Genomic DNA, 15,854 nt, shown 5'->3' with positions numbered 1-15,854 from the left:
AAATCTCATCTCAAATTGCAATCCCCAAGTGTTGAGGGAGGGACCTGGTGGGGGGTAATTGGATCATGGGGGCTGTTTCCCCCATGTTGTTCTCATGATAGCATTCTCACAAGATCTTTTGGTATTATAAGTGGCAGTTTCCCCTGCTCTCTCTCTCTCCTGCTGCCAAGGGAAGACATCACTTGTTTCCTCTTTGCCTTCTTTATAGCAGAGTGAGAAGGGACTGAAACAGGAAATTGGTCCTACTGAGGTAGAGAGTGGGTGCTGCTATAAAGATAACCTGAAAATGTGGAAGCAACTTTGGAACGAGGTAACAGGCAGAGTTTGGAACGAGGTAACAGGCAGAGCTTGGAACAGTTTGGGGGGCTCAGAGAAAGACATGGGAGGAAGGAAGATTTGGGAAGGTTTGAAACTTTCTAGTCTTGTTGAATGGTTTTGACCAAAATTCTGATAGTGGTATGGACTATGAAGTCCAGGCTGAGATGGTCTCACATGGAGATGAGGAACTCATTGGGAAATGGAGGAAAGGTCACTCTTGCTATGCTTTAACAAAGAGACTGTTAGCATTTTTTCACTGCCATAGAGATCTGTGAAACTTAGAACTTGAGAGAGATGATTTAGGGTATCTGACAGAAGAAATTATTATTATTATTATTGTTATTATTTTTGAGATGGAGTTTCACTCTAGTTTCCCAGGCTGGAGTGCAATGCCATAATCTCGGGTCACTGCAACCTCTACCTCCCAGGTTCAAACAATTCTCTACCTCAGCCTCCTGAGAAGCTGAGATTACAGGCATGCACCACCATACCTGGCTAATTTTGTATTTTTAATAGAGACGGGGTTTCTCCATGTTGATCAGGCTGGTCTTGAACTCTGGATCTCAGGTGATCCACCTGCCTCAGCCTCCCAAAGTGCTGGGATTACAGGCATGAGCCACTGCTCCTGGCTGGTGGAAGAAATTTCTAAGCAACTAAGCATTTAAGAGGTGACTTGCTTTTTTCTGAAAGTGTACATTTATATGTGTTCACAAATAGATAGTTTGAAACTGGAAGTTATGTTTAAGACAGAAACAGAGCATAAAAGTTTGAAAAATTTGTACCCTGACCATGTGGTAGAAAAGATAACCCCATTTTCTGGGGAAAAATTTAAGCCAACTGCAGAAATTTGCAGAAGTAATGAGGAGCTGAATGTTAATCACCAAGGCAATAGGGAAATGTTTCCAGGACATATCAGAGATCTTCAAGACAGACCCACCTATCACAGGCCTAGAGGCCTAGGAAAGATAAATGATTTCATGAGTCAGGTCCAGGGCCCCTTTGCTCTATGAAGCCCTGGGACTTGGTGCACTGTGTTTCATTTGCTCCAGTTCCAGCTGTGGCTAAAAAGGGCCAAGGCACAGCTTGGGCCATTGCTTCAGAGGCTGCAAGCCCCAAGCCTTGGAAGTTTCCATGTGGCGTTGAACCTATAAGTACACAGAAGTCAAAAATTGAGACTGGGAACCTCTGCCTAGATTTCAAAGGATGTATGAAAATACTGGGATGTCCAGGCAGAAGTCTGCTGCAGGGGCAGGGCCCTCACAGAGAACCTTTGCAAGGGCAATGCAGAAGGGAGGTGTGGGGTTGGAGCCCTAATACAGAGTCTCCACTGGGGCACTGCCTAGTGGAGCTGTGAGAAAAGGACTACCACCCTCCAGATTCCATAATGGTAGATCAACTGAAATCTTGCACTGTGTGTCCGGAAAAGCTACAGGCACTCAATGCAAGTCCATGAAGTAGATGTCCAATGCTATGAGTGCCCACCCCTTTCATCAGCATTCCCTGGATGTGCGAAATGGAGTCAAATGAGATTATTATGAAGCTTTAAGATTTAATGACTGTCCCATTGGCTTTCTGACTTGCATGAGGCCTGTGGCCTCTTTGTTTTGGGCAATTTCTTCCATTTGGAATGGAAACATTTACTTCATGCCTGTACCTCTATTGTATCTTGGTTGTAACTAGCTTGCTTTTGATTTTACTGGATCATAGGTGGAAGGGACTTGCCTTATTTCAGATGAGACTTTGGACTTGGACTTTTGGATTAATGCTGTAATGAAGTAAGACTGTGAGAGATTGATGATTGGTTTTGAAATGTGAAAGAGGCATGAGATTTGGGAGAGGTCAGGGGCAAATGACATGGTTTGGCTTTGTGTCCCCATCCAAATCTCATCTCAAATTTTAATCCCTAGGTATTGAGGGAGGATCTGGTGGGAGGTGATTGAATCATGGGAGCAGTTCTCATGGTAGGTGAGTGAGTTTTCAGGAGATCTGATGGTTTCATAAGTGGCAGTTTCCCCTGCTCTTCTGCTACTATGGGAAGACGTCCTTTGCTTCCCCTTCACCTTTTGACATGATTATATTTCATTATAGCAGTGTAAGAATGGACTAATACAAAGCTTAATTCATCCCTTTTTTTGGTCTTATTCTTGCTCACTTCTTACCTTTCTTATTTGAAGAGCTTGAATTTCTAGCTGATTTTATGTAGAAAATTTTATATCCTTTTGCTCTTTTATAACCTAGACTCATTCTATGAAATATTTTATGATGGAAAGCAATGATAATTATGCATACATCCATAAGGAGGGTGACCACAGTTTTGTTGATGGGTAGTATTTACCTTATTACTGTATAAGGATGATGAGCATTCTGTTGTTCTTATTGTTTACAGCAGCACATTAAATGATTGTTTTGAGATAATAGCTCAGATATTGTTTTGATCTTGATCTCTTCTACATTGTGTATTAAATAGATTTCACAAAACTAAATACTGATAACACTTCTGTATTCTGCTACAAATCATATACTAGATTAGATATTCTTTTGATTTTGATCTTGACTTCCACCACATTGTGTGTAGATTTCCCAAAACTAAATACCGATAACACTTTTTTACCCTGCTACAGATAACATACTGATTGTAATGTGATTTCATACTAGTACTGAATATCCACATTAACAATACTTCTCAATTCGTAAACCTTTAACATTCTTTGAGCTCCTATAGATTAGTGTATTTACCTGTATTTGCTAGTTTGTATGTAACTCATTGTTTTAGTAATCCCCTTCAATCCTGCTGGTAGAACCATCCCTTAGATGTCTGCACATGCATTATACCCTGCCTCCTATGTGAAGTCTTCATTTATTAAAAGAAAAGCATATTTGAATGTTCTTGTCTTCTTCTATCTCAGTGCCTTTTTCTTTTCTTGTTTTTATCCTGGTGCCTTCTATAGTTAACTCTTAAATCATTATCAATGTGATATATTAAAGATGTTCAGTAAGTTTAATTGATCATTTCAAATTAATACATTTGAAATTATTTTTTCTTTAACACTTCAAATATGGAATTTTTGCATATGCATACATCTGGCATGTTATAATCTTCAAGTTCATCATCTTTAAAATGATTAGTTTCAGTCAGCCTGAATGTGTAGCTTTTACTTGGACTGTAAAATGAATTTCAGAACTAATAAATTTGAACATTTAATTATTCCTTCAGTACAGCAATGTGATATATTAAAGATGTTCAGCTTTAGGAGCACATATTGAAACTAAATGTGGACTTCAGAGACATTACTTTTTCTGATGCTGAAAAATCATAATTAAGGTTTTACATATACACAGAAATCTTTTCACATTCACTATATCTATGAAATATTATAGGAAAATAATGTTTAGAGCTTATCATACACTAATGGAATTATCTAAAATTGAACTTCAGTGGCTACTAGAGGGTCAGATACTATGGGACACTGTGCATACCTGTGGCTTACTGTTCTTAGAACAGACATATTTCTAGGGTAGAGGCAGAGAACAATTTAGTGCCATATGTGAAGATCAGAACTTGCCACTTCTCATTTTCTTTATGTAGATATGTGGCTTCTTCCTGAATTGAGATCATTTAGTCTAAAGAATGTGAACATTGTTTAGTGCATCATCTGTAGAAAAAGAAAAAAATTATATTCTCTTTAGACTGTCTTAAAAAAATCCAGAAAACTCTGACACTTAGGGAAAAAAGACCAGGACCAGATGAAAAAGACCTTTTGTTATTGACTACAGGCATTGTTTTCCTTCCCAAGTTTCATGGAACACACTGAAGAGCATTTGAAATTGCCTCATGTGGTTTGTCCCCTACAGTCTGACGTGGTACCATTCCATAATTTAATAATGGCATAAGCAAGGCGATTATAAGCTGACCCCTAAGAGACCAATGTAAGCTGATCTCTCTGCTCTGCAGATGACACAAATAGAAAGCTTTGAAAAACAGCAGAAAGACACACTGTCACTTGTCTTTTTCCCCTGAAAAAGTCGGGACACATTCTGCTCAGCCAACATGTTCCCAGAGGAATGCGATTTAACTTCCACTTTTCAAACAGTAAGAAGCAGCACCATAGACCTGTAGGGAAGTTGATGGCAGCTTGGGAGGAATTTGGATAAGTGTTTGTCACTCCAGTGTTTTCATGTGACCTGACTCTCATTCTCAATTTAGCTACATCTTGACCTGAAAATGCAGCCACAATATGCCTCTCTTCATTTGGCTTACCTTAATTTGTAATGGGCATGCCTGTCCTTTCCCTTTTCCCACCCCATACAGCCACTTTCTGATTTCCCTTGCAATCTACTAATAAAGCCTTTCTCTAGATGTCTATACATGTACTTACACTTTGTTTTTTCTCTGCAGGGACTTTATTTGCATAGAGAGAAAATATATTTGAGTCCCTGAGATATATACAAAGATATCTACCCCAAAGCAGCTTATGCAGTTCTCCACTTCTTTGGCCAGATCATCTGATTATTCACATAACTGGCAGCTTCTTTAAGACCGCTCATGTAGTAAAGGAATTAATATTCCAAATTCTCCCTAGCTTGTCTTGCCTCCTCCCTCTATCAAGCGACTGATTTTTATGCATGAGGTAATAGACAAGCCTTGGGTGACCTGTTTTTTTTTTTTTTTCCTATCCCTCCCTCCCCCTCTTTTTCCCTTGCGGTAAAATAGTGCTGAAGAAAGAGGGCACTAGTGTACAGCCCAGATCGCATCCTTGCACTGACTGGATTAGAGCTGAGGCGCCTGCAAGCCGAGCGTGGCCACAGTCCTCTGGCCCCGGGACCATAGCGCTGTCTACCCCGACTGAGGTACTCAGGTACGTCTTAAGTCCATGTTCTCCAAACAGACTCAGGTGAGCGGACACTTCCTCGGGTGAAACCCACCCACAACGGCAGACAAAGTTCCAGTCTATCAGATTTTCCTCCGGGTCCCAGGAGCATTCTCCCATATATTTCTTTTCGTCCTGTATCCTCGGGAGGCGTCGGGACCCATGGGTGCCTGAGTCGTCTTTCTCCTTTTTCTGCCTCACCTTCGGTGCTCTCCACGCCCGCTCCCATAGCCCCCTTTTCGTCGACTCTCACCTTGAGAAAGGAAGCAGGGGAGGAACGGGAGAGGGAGCCAACTTCAGCCCCGCAGGCAGCTGAGAATTGGCGCCTCTGTCCCCAAGCGGGGGGGTTTGATATATACCTGCAGAAGCCATGCAAGGTAACGAGAATGAGGGCGGAGGGGCGGTGGGGACTCGAGTGGAGGTGTGTGTGTGTGTGTGTGTGTGTGTGTGTGTGTGTGTGTGTGTAAAGAACGCAGAGGAGAGCAAAGGGTTTCAGGGAATTGCAACTCACTGGTGGTCAAAGCGTCCCTTGCAGGCCCTGCCAGGGAAGGTCTGGCTGGACAGAGCACTGTCCAGGGTCCTGAAGGCGTCACGGCTCCGGTTGCAGCGGCGAGAGCAACCGAGAAGCTCCCCTCCGTTCCCTTTCTAGCAACTATGCAAACCCCAAAGGTCCCGATTTAGGCGAGTGCAGGACCACCTCTAACTCGTCCACCCACTGTGGGAAACAAGTTACCTTATCTGCACCCCTTCTTCTTGAACATACACAGCAAGCCTGACATCTTAGGGGGGGAAACATAACAAACTCCTCCATAAGAGACTTTACCAGGCGTTGCCTTAGTAACTAATATGGATTTTCTTCAAGCTGGCAAATTTATATTTACAGCTGATCGTATGTCAGGGTTTCCTTAATCCTTCAAAATTAAAGTTAAAAGGTGCATTCCTTGTTTGCATTTATTTTAAAGTTGAGCTTCCACCTTTACAATGAGTTTCCAAATTTTCTTCTTGGAAAAAGTTGATCTTTTCCAGTCAGGAAAGTTCTCTTGGGTTGAAGGACCCAGCTCCTCCCCTCCTCTCTGCTCACCTTCCCCACTGCCCTCCAAATTAGAAAGCATGATAGGTTTTAGGGGACCAGGAAGAGACTTAAGGCTGGGGGAGCCGGCAGGTTGGCAGGGCTTTCGGCCGCCCGGACCCCTGAGGACACAGCAGGCAGGACACTCCGCCTTCCTCAGTGACTACAGCTGCGTTCCAAGCTGTTCATGCAGCCGAAGTCAGGATGTGCCGAAATGAAACGGGCAAGGCAACTGTTAACATCACGGACTTCAGAGTTTTAACACAGGTCCTCTGATGACATGGCTTTGATTTTTCTCTGTCTTTTGTTAGCAGCAGCCAGCTCGCCGCCGCCAACACGACTTCCACTGTACTCTTGATCAATGTACCTTGCTTGATGCACCGGTGAAGAACGGGGGATTCGAATTCCCCTACAGACGCCTCCAGCTCGTAGAGGCGGTTGCGGAGGACTCAGAGGAGGAGGCGAAGGGGAAGGAGGCGGTGGTGGAGGAGGCAAAGGCCCTGGACCAGCACTGTTGCCGAGGGGCAGCACGCCAGGAGAGGCTGCGCTGGGCGTCTGCGGGGAGCGCGCCGGGAGCCTGCAGCGGGACCTGCTTGGGAACGCGGTTGGCGGGCTGTGGACCGCGTCCTCACCACCATGGTCCGGCTCCTCTTGGTTTTTTTCCCAGCGATCTTTTTGGAAGTGTCCCTTCTCTCCAGAAGCCCCGGCAGGAAAGTGTTGCTGGCGGGAGCGTCGTCTCAGCGCTCGGTGGCCCGAATGGACGGAGATGTCATCATTGGAGCCCTCTTCTCAGTCCACCACCAGCCTCCAGCAGAGAAGGTACCCGAGAGGAAGTGTGGGGAAATCAGGGAGCAGTACGGCATCCAGAGAGTGGAGGCCATGTTTCACACCTTGGATAAGATCAACGCGGACCCAGTCCTCCTGCCCAACATCACCCTGGGCAGTGAGATCCGGGACTCCTGCTGGCACTCTTCCGTGGCTCTAGAACAGAGCATTGAGTTCATTAGGGACTCTCTGATTTCCATTCGAGATGAGAAGGATGGTCTCAACCGGTGCCTGCCTGACGGCCAGTCCCTCCCCCCAGGCAGGACTAAGAAGCCTATTGCAGGAGTGATCGGTCCCGGCTCCAGCTCCGTAGCCATTCAAGTGCAGAACCTGCTTCAGCTCTTTGACATCCCCCAGATCGCTTACTCAGCCACAAGCATCGACCTGAGTGACAAAACTTTGTACAAATACTTCTTGAGGGTTGTCCCTTCTGACACTTTGCAGGCAAGGGCCATGCTTGACATAGTCAAACGTTACAATTGGACCTATGTCTCTGCAGTCCACACGGAAGGTAGGCATTATATTTGGGAAAGAAAGGTACTGAGAAAACCAGGGCATTGCATGATGTGCTCCTGGGATCATAGTATTGTTCCTGTTTATTTCTAGCACTGTGGGGGACAGAATTTACCCTTCTCAGTTCTGCTCACCCAGGCATTGCCTTTTATCCTCATTTCCTTACAATTATAATTATAGTGTAGGAAAATTGTACCCTGCGGCATATCTGAGGATAGTACGAGCTAAAAGGATATCAAACTTTCCAGGCAAAGTGTCCAGCAATAGATTTGACTTGGATACTTTTGCCCTCATATTTTGAGTTTGTGTTTGGAAGGCTTATTTGTTCAAGGTGTTATATTGCTCTTCAGTGACTGGCTATGACTTTCTAGGTGTAATGAGTTAATTCAGTGTGAGTGATTGGCAAAAAGAAGTTACTATTCCACAAATTGAACTTCAAAGCTTCATCTTTCTTGGAACAGTTGAAGGTGTTTCTTTAACCTCTTGTACCCCTTCTTACATATTCATAACTTTCCTGTGAATGTAGTATTAATGAAGTCATCTCCCTCAGTATGTCAGAAACTTACATTTTTACTTCTGAAGTACCTTAGTTACAAAGAAAAACTAAATAATTTAAATCATTTATCTTCTTACTTTATATGCTAAAATGGTCCAGATTCCCTTATTCCCCCAATAATTACCTTCTTTTATGAGAAATAACACTGATGACCACTTGGATTTGAGTTTTGGTTTCTAGTCTTTTTGTTCTAACACAATGAATTGACATATTAGAATTAAAGTTAGACCAGTAAAATACTAATGAATGGATAGCAGATATCAAGTTTATGTCTTTCTAAAATGAAATAGATTTACCTAAGGCTAAAAGCATTGATTTTTCCAGAGATTTATGGATGTGGATTCTCAAAAAATTTTAAATATAAATATTTTCTATACTTTTTTTTTTAACCTTAGATTATATACATTTTTTAATAAAAGTGGATTTCTGAGCTCAGCCACTCTTAACTTCCCCGGTAGGTTTATGAAAATACCGAGGCCCTGGTTATACATTAACATCTAGGACATTCACATGTATAAGCTAGCATAAGAAGACAATCTTGATGGTATTTCTGCATTCATATTTCTCCAAGTAAAATGATTTTTAAGAAGCCATAGACATGGCTCTATGTTCCTTTAATGTTTCCAAAATATTTAGTTACTGGTGTGAGGTCTGATCATCGAAATTGGCAGTATCCATAGTGAAGTGATTATATGGTTGTCATTAATGAAAACAGATACTTTATAAACAGAACAAAATATTCAGAACAAACATAAATCTTACAGAATTACACTTCATAATTTCAGTTTTTGCTTTTGGAAAAAATTATATGCTGTGATATTGTAACTTTATAACAACTTACTTATGATTCTGAAGTTTGATTTTTAATCACAAAATGCATACCTTTTTTTGAACAAAAATTCATTACTTTTTAAAGACACCCTTAAGTTCAGATATTAATTCCTTATATTCTAATATTTGACTTTACTACATGTTAATGTTTAACATACTTTCCTTTAGTGCTTGCTTAAATGAAACATCCTGAAAGAGCAAGTTAAAATGTGTTAAATATCATCATTGGATAGATCCAGAGATGATGGCAAAGAGAATGGCAAAATCTAGATTGAATGTGATTTATTTAAATATTTAATAAAATTTCCCCCATTTGAGCTAGATAATTGATTATTGACATTAGAAGTATTAATTCTTTCTTCTGGAAAAAGTAATACTTTGTCATTTTTATACACTAGCTTTATTTTCCATATTTTATTATAAGATTATTTTATTTGGAAGAGGTAGCTAATAGTGGGTTGCTTTCTGAGAACTAGAATTATGTTTTTGGAAAATTAATTGAACTTGTTTTCACTAATTTTGCTCATGTCTTAGTTTGGATTACTGTGTTTCTTTTCTGCCTTATGATTGGTGTTGTATGGCAAAGACAATGTCTCCATACTAGTATAGTAATTGGTTCCAGACTACATTGTGTTCACAGAGCAGCATCATAGTAATATGTGGTGTTTATTTTATTACCAAGTGATTGTACCATTCGCCTTGCCATTCATATATTATACCTTGTTTCTTCTCAAAGGGAATTAGTCACTTCTCTTATTAGATGTAACATCTGTGAAAACTAAACTGCATTTATTTCTTTCTATCTGCAAAGAAATTTTGTGTAAACTCCAACTGAAGATTTATTTTTCCTGAGGCTTTGCCCTCCTGCTTCTCATGGACCCATTGTGTACTGGCCTACAGGCACTTTCTTGGATCATTTAGTAATTTTCCTGCTTTCAGACTGATGGGGTCGCCTACTGATGACAGTTCCCTGTCAAATAGCAGCAAAGACTGCATACCAGTGTCGTCTTTGTCATCTGAGCACTAGTCAGCAAGAAAGCCAGTTTGTCTGGATATTGGCAACTTAGGGCTTAGAAATTCTGGGGCCTCCCATGACCTTTACCTTTCCTTTCCAAATCAGACATTCTCTAGTCAATTCATTATCATCGTTTCTTGTATTAGAAGTTAACCAAGTGCAGTTAATACCAAAAACACTAAGTGACTGGACTGGTGTACCTTCATTTCTATAGTTAATTGTGATTACCTTGAAATAATATCGTTTTTGAATGCTACAGTTGTTTTTATATTGAAGCTAAACTTGGAGATATTTTCACTTTTGTTTTATATTTTAACCAGTTATGATTTTTAAAATATTCTTTTACATTATTTCCAATCTTACGCAGTCGATACATACCAATTATCAATTTACATAAAATAAAAGAAAATCAGTAGACATAAAGTTACCTGCAATGCAACAGACTCTCCAGAAATTGTTCATGATTGTCTCTGGAGGGAAATGTTAAGATGGATCTGTCAAGGGGGAGGCAGGATATTGGCGTAATGGAGCCTTATCCACAAATACAATTTGAATGCACTTTGGAGCAAGCTGCTTACCTGGAATGTGAGTCTTTAAGTATGCTAAGTATACAGTACATAAATAGCCTACTGCTGATGAGAATATCTCAGCCAAGGACACTTGTTCTTCTGATAAAATGCAGATTCCCCATCAAGAAACAAATTTATCATTTCAAACAATTTTTGAAAACAGTACTTAAAACTAACTCTAGTTAGTAAAATTCAAAGCATTGACCAAGTCCAATAAAAATGTTCTTTGAGCTTGTAGCTACAAGTTTTTTTGAGTGGATAAATTTTCATTCATTACTTTTATTTATTTGTTTTAAGCCTTTCTTTCAGTATTTTGTCTCAGATACTTAGATAAGTATTGATATAATAATGAGTTTAGTGATGCTGCTTCCCTTATGAAAATATCAACTTTAAGGTAAACTTTACTGTTAGATTTTCATTGTGGGGCAATTTTTTTTTTGGCATTTGCTTACATTTTATATAAAATTGGTCTTTTTGAGCTTCTTTCCAAAATCTGATTTTTTTTTTCTTTTTAAGTACTCATTTTCATTTGATATAAAACAATTAAAAAGTCTAACAACATCAGAAGAAAATACTCCTAAGTCATAAATACATAAGTTAACTGTTACTTTTTAATGCAATTACCTGTAATAATTTTATATCTACTAAATATCAAATTCCTTTCTATGTACCAGTAACTTTCTCTATACCTTTCTTGTCTTGATTGCAAACTATTTCAAAGAAAATTATCTTAATACATTGCTCTATTTTATCACATAATAAGAAATAGGAATGTCTTGAAAAGTTATTCAGGCCAGCTAATAAAAGATGCTTAGAACATCACTATTACATGCTTGCCCACGCTCAAAGCTTTCTAATTGTGATTAGTGTTTCTAATTAGAGTAGGAGTATATAGGAGTTAAATCGAGAACAGAATTTCACCTGACTTTTAGTCGGTTCTTTTATATAATAACCTAAAACAGATTTCCTGGAGTTTCCACCAATCCTCCATTGAGGACTAGGAGTCATCCAAAACATTCGAACTTCTCTTCCATATGACACTTATCATTAATGAATAATCTCTCTTTTATAGTATACTCTCCAGTTCCTTCACCCACGTATTTCATTTTTTACTTCCCTTACCATCATAGCTGATTATAGTAGATCCTAGATCAATTAACATCCCAAGATGTTTTTTTAAAAAGTTCTGCTATTAAGCCATGTCTCCTTCCTTTTATGCTTGAACAGTTACTAATTTTGTTACTGTTACCATTAGATCCAAGAGTAGAACTTGAATTTTTTTCCCTTTAAATGTAAAATTATTAGCTTCAATCTACCTTTCTTATATCAGTAAGCCCTGGGATTTTGATTATTTAACTTATCTTAGCATTCCAGCTTTGTGTCTCCAGGATTTAATTATATATGTTAAAATCTAAATAAGATAGGATCAAGAGTAAGGTCTGAAATCCTTTCATGAGCAAACTACCTGGCTAATTCTGGTGGTCACTTAGCCTGTTATATAACAATTTTGAAGACTTAATTTCAGTTACTAAGTAGTTTTTACTTTAAGGGGAGTACAGTTTCAATACATGTAAAGTTAAGTGAAAGCAATGACAGTATAGACATTTAGAAATAAGAGCTTATTCAATTGCAGGGAAATGAAAAAAATATTAGCGGTACAATTATCTAGAGAAAACCTGGAGAAAAGGGAATTTTGGTTAGTTTTGTTTGGAAATAAAGCATTTGTAAAAGTTAGAGGCAATATTGAAAGTGCTCTCCTGATGGGAAACAAAGCAGATTTGGTTAGCTGGCAGAAAGAGTCTGGGCTAAGAACTAATAACAATGGCAGAAGCAGGTCCTAATATTCTGTGATTATGTCAGTCTTTATGGACATGAAGGACAAGTAATGGAGAATCTTGAGGCATGTGCCAAAGAGTTTTGGTCTCAAGAAAGATACATCTAAGCACAGTTAGACATGTGAACTTTGGCCAAGAGAGCATTGGCAAGAGTGTGTGAGTGGACAAATGAAAAGCCAGAGATTGTTACAAGATACTTTATTTGTAATTGTTTTTAAACAAATGTTCATATTCAAGTAAAAACTTGTTTGCTCATAACCTTGATTCTCTAGCTGTCTACTTTATACTCGAGAGTTGGTCTCTTTAAACACCAGTTTTTACATTTAAAACATTTTATGAAGTGATCTTTGCAAACACTATTGTAAAGTTCCCTAACTTCTTTTAAAGAGGGTACTCAATGTAACAGACACTTTCCTTGAATATATCAAGTTATCATGAACATAAATTGTTACCTTGTGCTGGGATATGGTGGTACTCTTGGAACCTGTTAAAAAATATAAGGCCATTGGTTACTACTCAAAGTGGCTGCAAATAGCCATGCTTAAAAATTTTTATCTTTTTTTTTTTCTTTTCTATCTTGACTGGATTTATTAAACCCATTTTAAAGTTATTAATCAGTATTTAGCAAACAGCTTTTATGTGCATAGGATTAAAGTGAAATCCAAAGATGGAAAAAAATGACACTTTTGTTATTTTGAGTGAGCTTGTACTCTTTTAGATTCCTTTGCCACACAGTCACCCTGTGTCTACATTTATCTTGCTTGTGGCAAATTTTATAAGAAGCTATCCTTCATTGATGGCAGCAGCTTCTATTTTGTTTCTACCTTGTGGCTTGGCAGTAGTCACCCTTCTCCTAGTATTAAAATTTTTCCCTTTATGATATAGGGAACTAATGTACAATGACTGTTTTGTGGATTTTCAGTTACTTAACTATGCAGTGACTAGAGTGATGGCATCATAAAAAGACTTATCAAAAGTTCTGTTTCAGCATACCCTTTTGTAAGAAGCCAGAGGGCTGGAAAACCACATCTAGAACAGAATAGTTTGGGGAACACCTACAACCACTAAAAAAACTCATGGCACATGCTGTTCTGATATATGTTGGAAGCAGCATGTCAGTAGGAGAAGGTTGTCAATTTTCAGAGAAGCTGTAGTTGAAAACCAGAGTGAAGACAAGACATAAAGCCTTGTCAAAATGTCACTGTCTTATGCAACAAAGAGTTATCATTAGATTCTAAATTTATGTAGAAATATTTGCTTCTTTTTCCTGTTTAATTGTTCTCTATGAATATCTACAATATTTAAAATCTTAACTTACATGAAAAATTATAATTTTAATTGTCTCCAGTCTTGCAGGAAGCTTTACTCTCTTAAACTTACGGCATTGTAGTACCAAATAGAGCATTAATGTTTTTATGAAAGAGCATTGGCTCTCAGAAATTTCCATTTATCAATTTTAGGATTATCTATTTTACTCATTTTATAGCCAACAAATTGAAAATTCAAGACAATTATCTAAATATCCAGGCAAAAACCTTAATTGGTAGTTGAAGCACAGGATTTTGGGAGGCAAAACTTCTTTGATTACCTAGTAACTTATTTGCCTTCTAATAAAGACATTTATAAATAAACACCTGTGACTATTAGGCATCACATATTTTTCTTGGTGCTAGTAACATAAATAAAAATAATAAAAATCACAATGATAATAACATTACTACTATTATTAATATTGTTTTCCTCAAGGGTCCCGTATTTGTTGGAAGAGACATCAAAATATATACAGTTACAGGCTCATGATTTATAAAGAAAATGTTTAATTACTGTTTTGAAAAATGCATAAAACACTCTGGGAAATACTGTATGCATGCACATCTCAATTTCCTTTGTAAAATGGGAATTAAAATCACTACCATGTTATATTCTTCACAGCAGCATTTCAGAGAACAAGGAGACGGTACCCATAAATATATTTCTGTTATTTTCTTAAACTGCCACCAAGAGATTACATATTTTCAGCTGATGAATATTAAGCAAATCCAAGAAGCCAATTAATTAGATACAGATTTTCGACCCTAAACCTAGTAACATAAGATGAAAATGACATTGGTGGTTAAGATAAAGGTGCAGCATCTACCAAGATTTTAGGAGATTTTCTTGTTACAAATGAGAAAATAAAAGCCCAGAAAAATAAAATTACTTGTTTAAGATCATAAAATTTATCAGTAGCAAAGCTAGAACTAATTTAGCTTTGCTTTAGATACTTTCTTAAACTAAAGTTTTCTTTCTTTCTTTGCTTCTGAAACCTCATGAACTCCTCTCATGTGAGGTCCATACCATTTAGCTCAACTGCATCTTTCCTGCTTTGCTGCTGTCATTTAGCAGCTTCTAGGAGCCTCCTCTTCTGAAAACTCATTCTCTCTGCTGGTAGTTTTCCTTTTAGTATCAACTCTTGCCTTAGTTTCGGATGGCTCCAACATTCATGTGTGTGTCCCATCAATTCCTATCCTCATAGTTCATTGATCTCAACTCTGTGTTCCTTGCCTTCTCTTTAGCAGCTTACTCACCCTGACCACAATCTGGCACCCAGGCCTTGCCAATAACTATTTTCTCTATAAATTTTTAAACATCAGAAAGTCACTGAAAAATAGAAACCTCTTCTTTTCTTCAATGTCTTTTGCTCCCATCTCACATGCTGTCCACATTTCTCTGGAAGATCTGAATAAAGCCATTTTTCTCAGCTGATCTGATTCCTCTTCTGCATGTGAGCAACTCTTCCTCCACACTTGTGCTTGTTATCAACTTATAATACGGCTCCTTTCACAGAGAAAATAAACTTACAATGTAGAGTGACTACTCCACATGAAGCTCTAATTCAGGAGATTATAAATTAGACATTTTTTTTTCTCCAGCCCCTTCAGAGCAGAAATGTAAAATAAGACCAGAATGGAACACTTTGTTAAAATGAAAGAAGAAAGCATTCCTTTTGTGTGAGGGTTATGGTTAACAATGGGAGACGACACATGGTCAGATATCTCTACTATAAGTAACTAGAAGTGGTGTGGAGTGGATAAGGTTGAGAAAATTAGAGAAGGATGGCTAGAGTTGAATTCCAGAGATCTAGAACAGGACTGACCCAGGGGATTCATAGAATTAGGTATGCTTAGAGAGGCATCAGGGTGAAATATACAGAAAACAGTCCCCTAAATTTATTATGCAGATGAGATGTGACAGTGCTCCATATAGGGCTAGGTAGATGTAATAGATGTAAGATATGATTATTGTTGTCATGCTATTTTAACCTTAATTAGAAAAATGCCTTTAGCTTAGATGAGCCTGTGTAAATACACTGAAGTTCTGGAGTGGAAGTGTGAAAATAAAGAGGGAAAATGCTGATTTACTAACACTGAGTGGCACATATTCATCTTCTCATTCTCTCCCTCTGTAACAATTGC

At 38.5% G+C, this 15,854-nt stretch overlaps 1 protein-coding gene across 5 annotated transcripts in view; it reads left to right on the top strand.

Annotated features, from left to right (window-relative positions):
- The first annotated feature begins 5,017 nt into the window (after positions 1-5,017).
- The window catches only part of GRM1 (glutamate metabotropic receptor 1), a 424,684-nt gene continuing 413,847 nt past the window's right edge, over positions 5,018-15,854 (top strand). For 2 of the 5 annotated variants that reach the window (XM_032274525.1, XM_032274524.1), the window contains exons 1-2: positions 5,019-5,174; positions 6,570-7,591. In XM_032274525.1, the coding sequence (XP_032130416.1) occupies positions 6,892-7,591 (700 nt within the window). In that variant the 5' untranslated portion in view covers positions 5,019-5,174; positions 6,570-6,891. Of the gene's footprint in view, positions 5,175-5,204; positions 5,564-6,566; positions 7,592-15,854 lie in introns of those variants that run through there. The other 3 variants (XM_032274520.1, XM_032274521.1, XM_032274522.1) reach the window with 3 other exon arrangements.

The sequence above is a fragment of the Sapajus apella genome, unplaced genomic scaffold, assembly GCF_009761245.1.
Source record: "Sapajus apella isolate SASKATOON/1434 unplaced genomic scaffold, GSC_monkey_1.0 scaffold6, whole genome shotgun sequence".
In the NCBI taxonomy this organism is placed as follows: domain Eukaryota; kingdom Metazoa; phylum Chordata; class Mammalia; order Primates; family Cebidae; genus Sapajus; species Sapajus apella.
The sequence above is the reverse complement of the archived record's forward strand: the minus strand, read 5'-3'. Positions and strand labels throughout refer to the sequence as shown.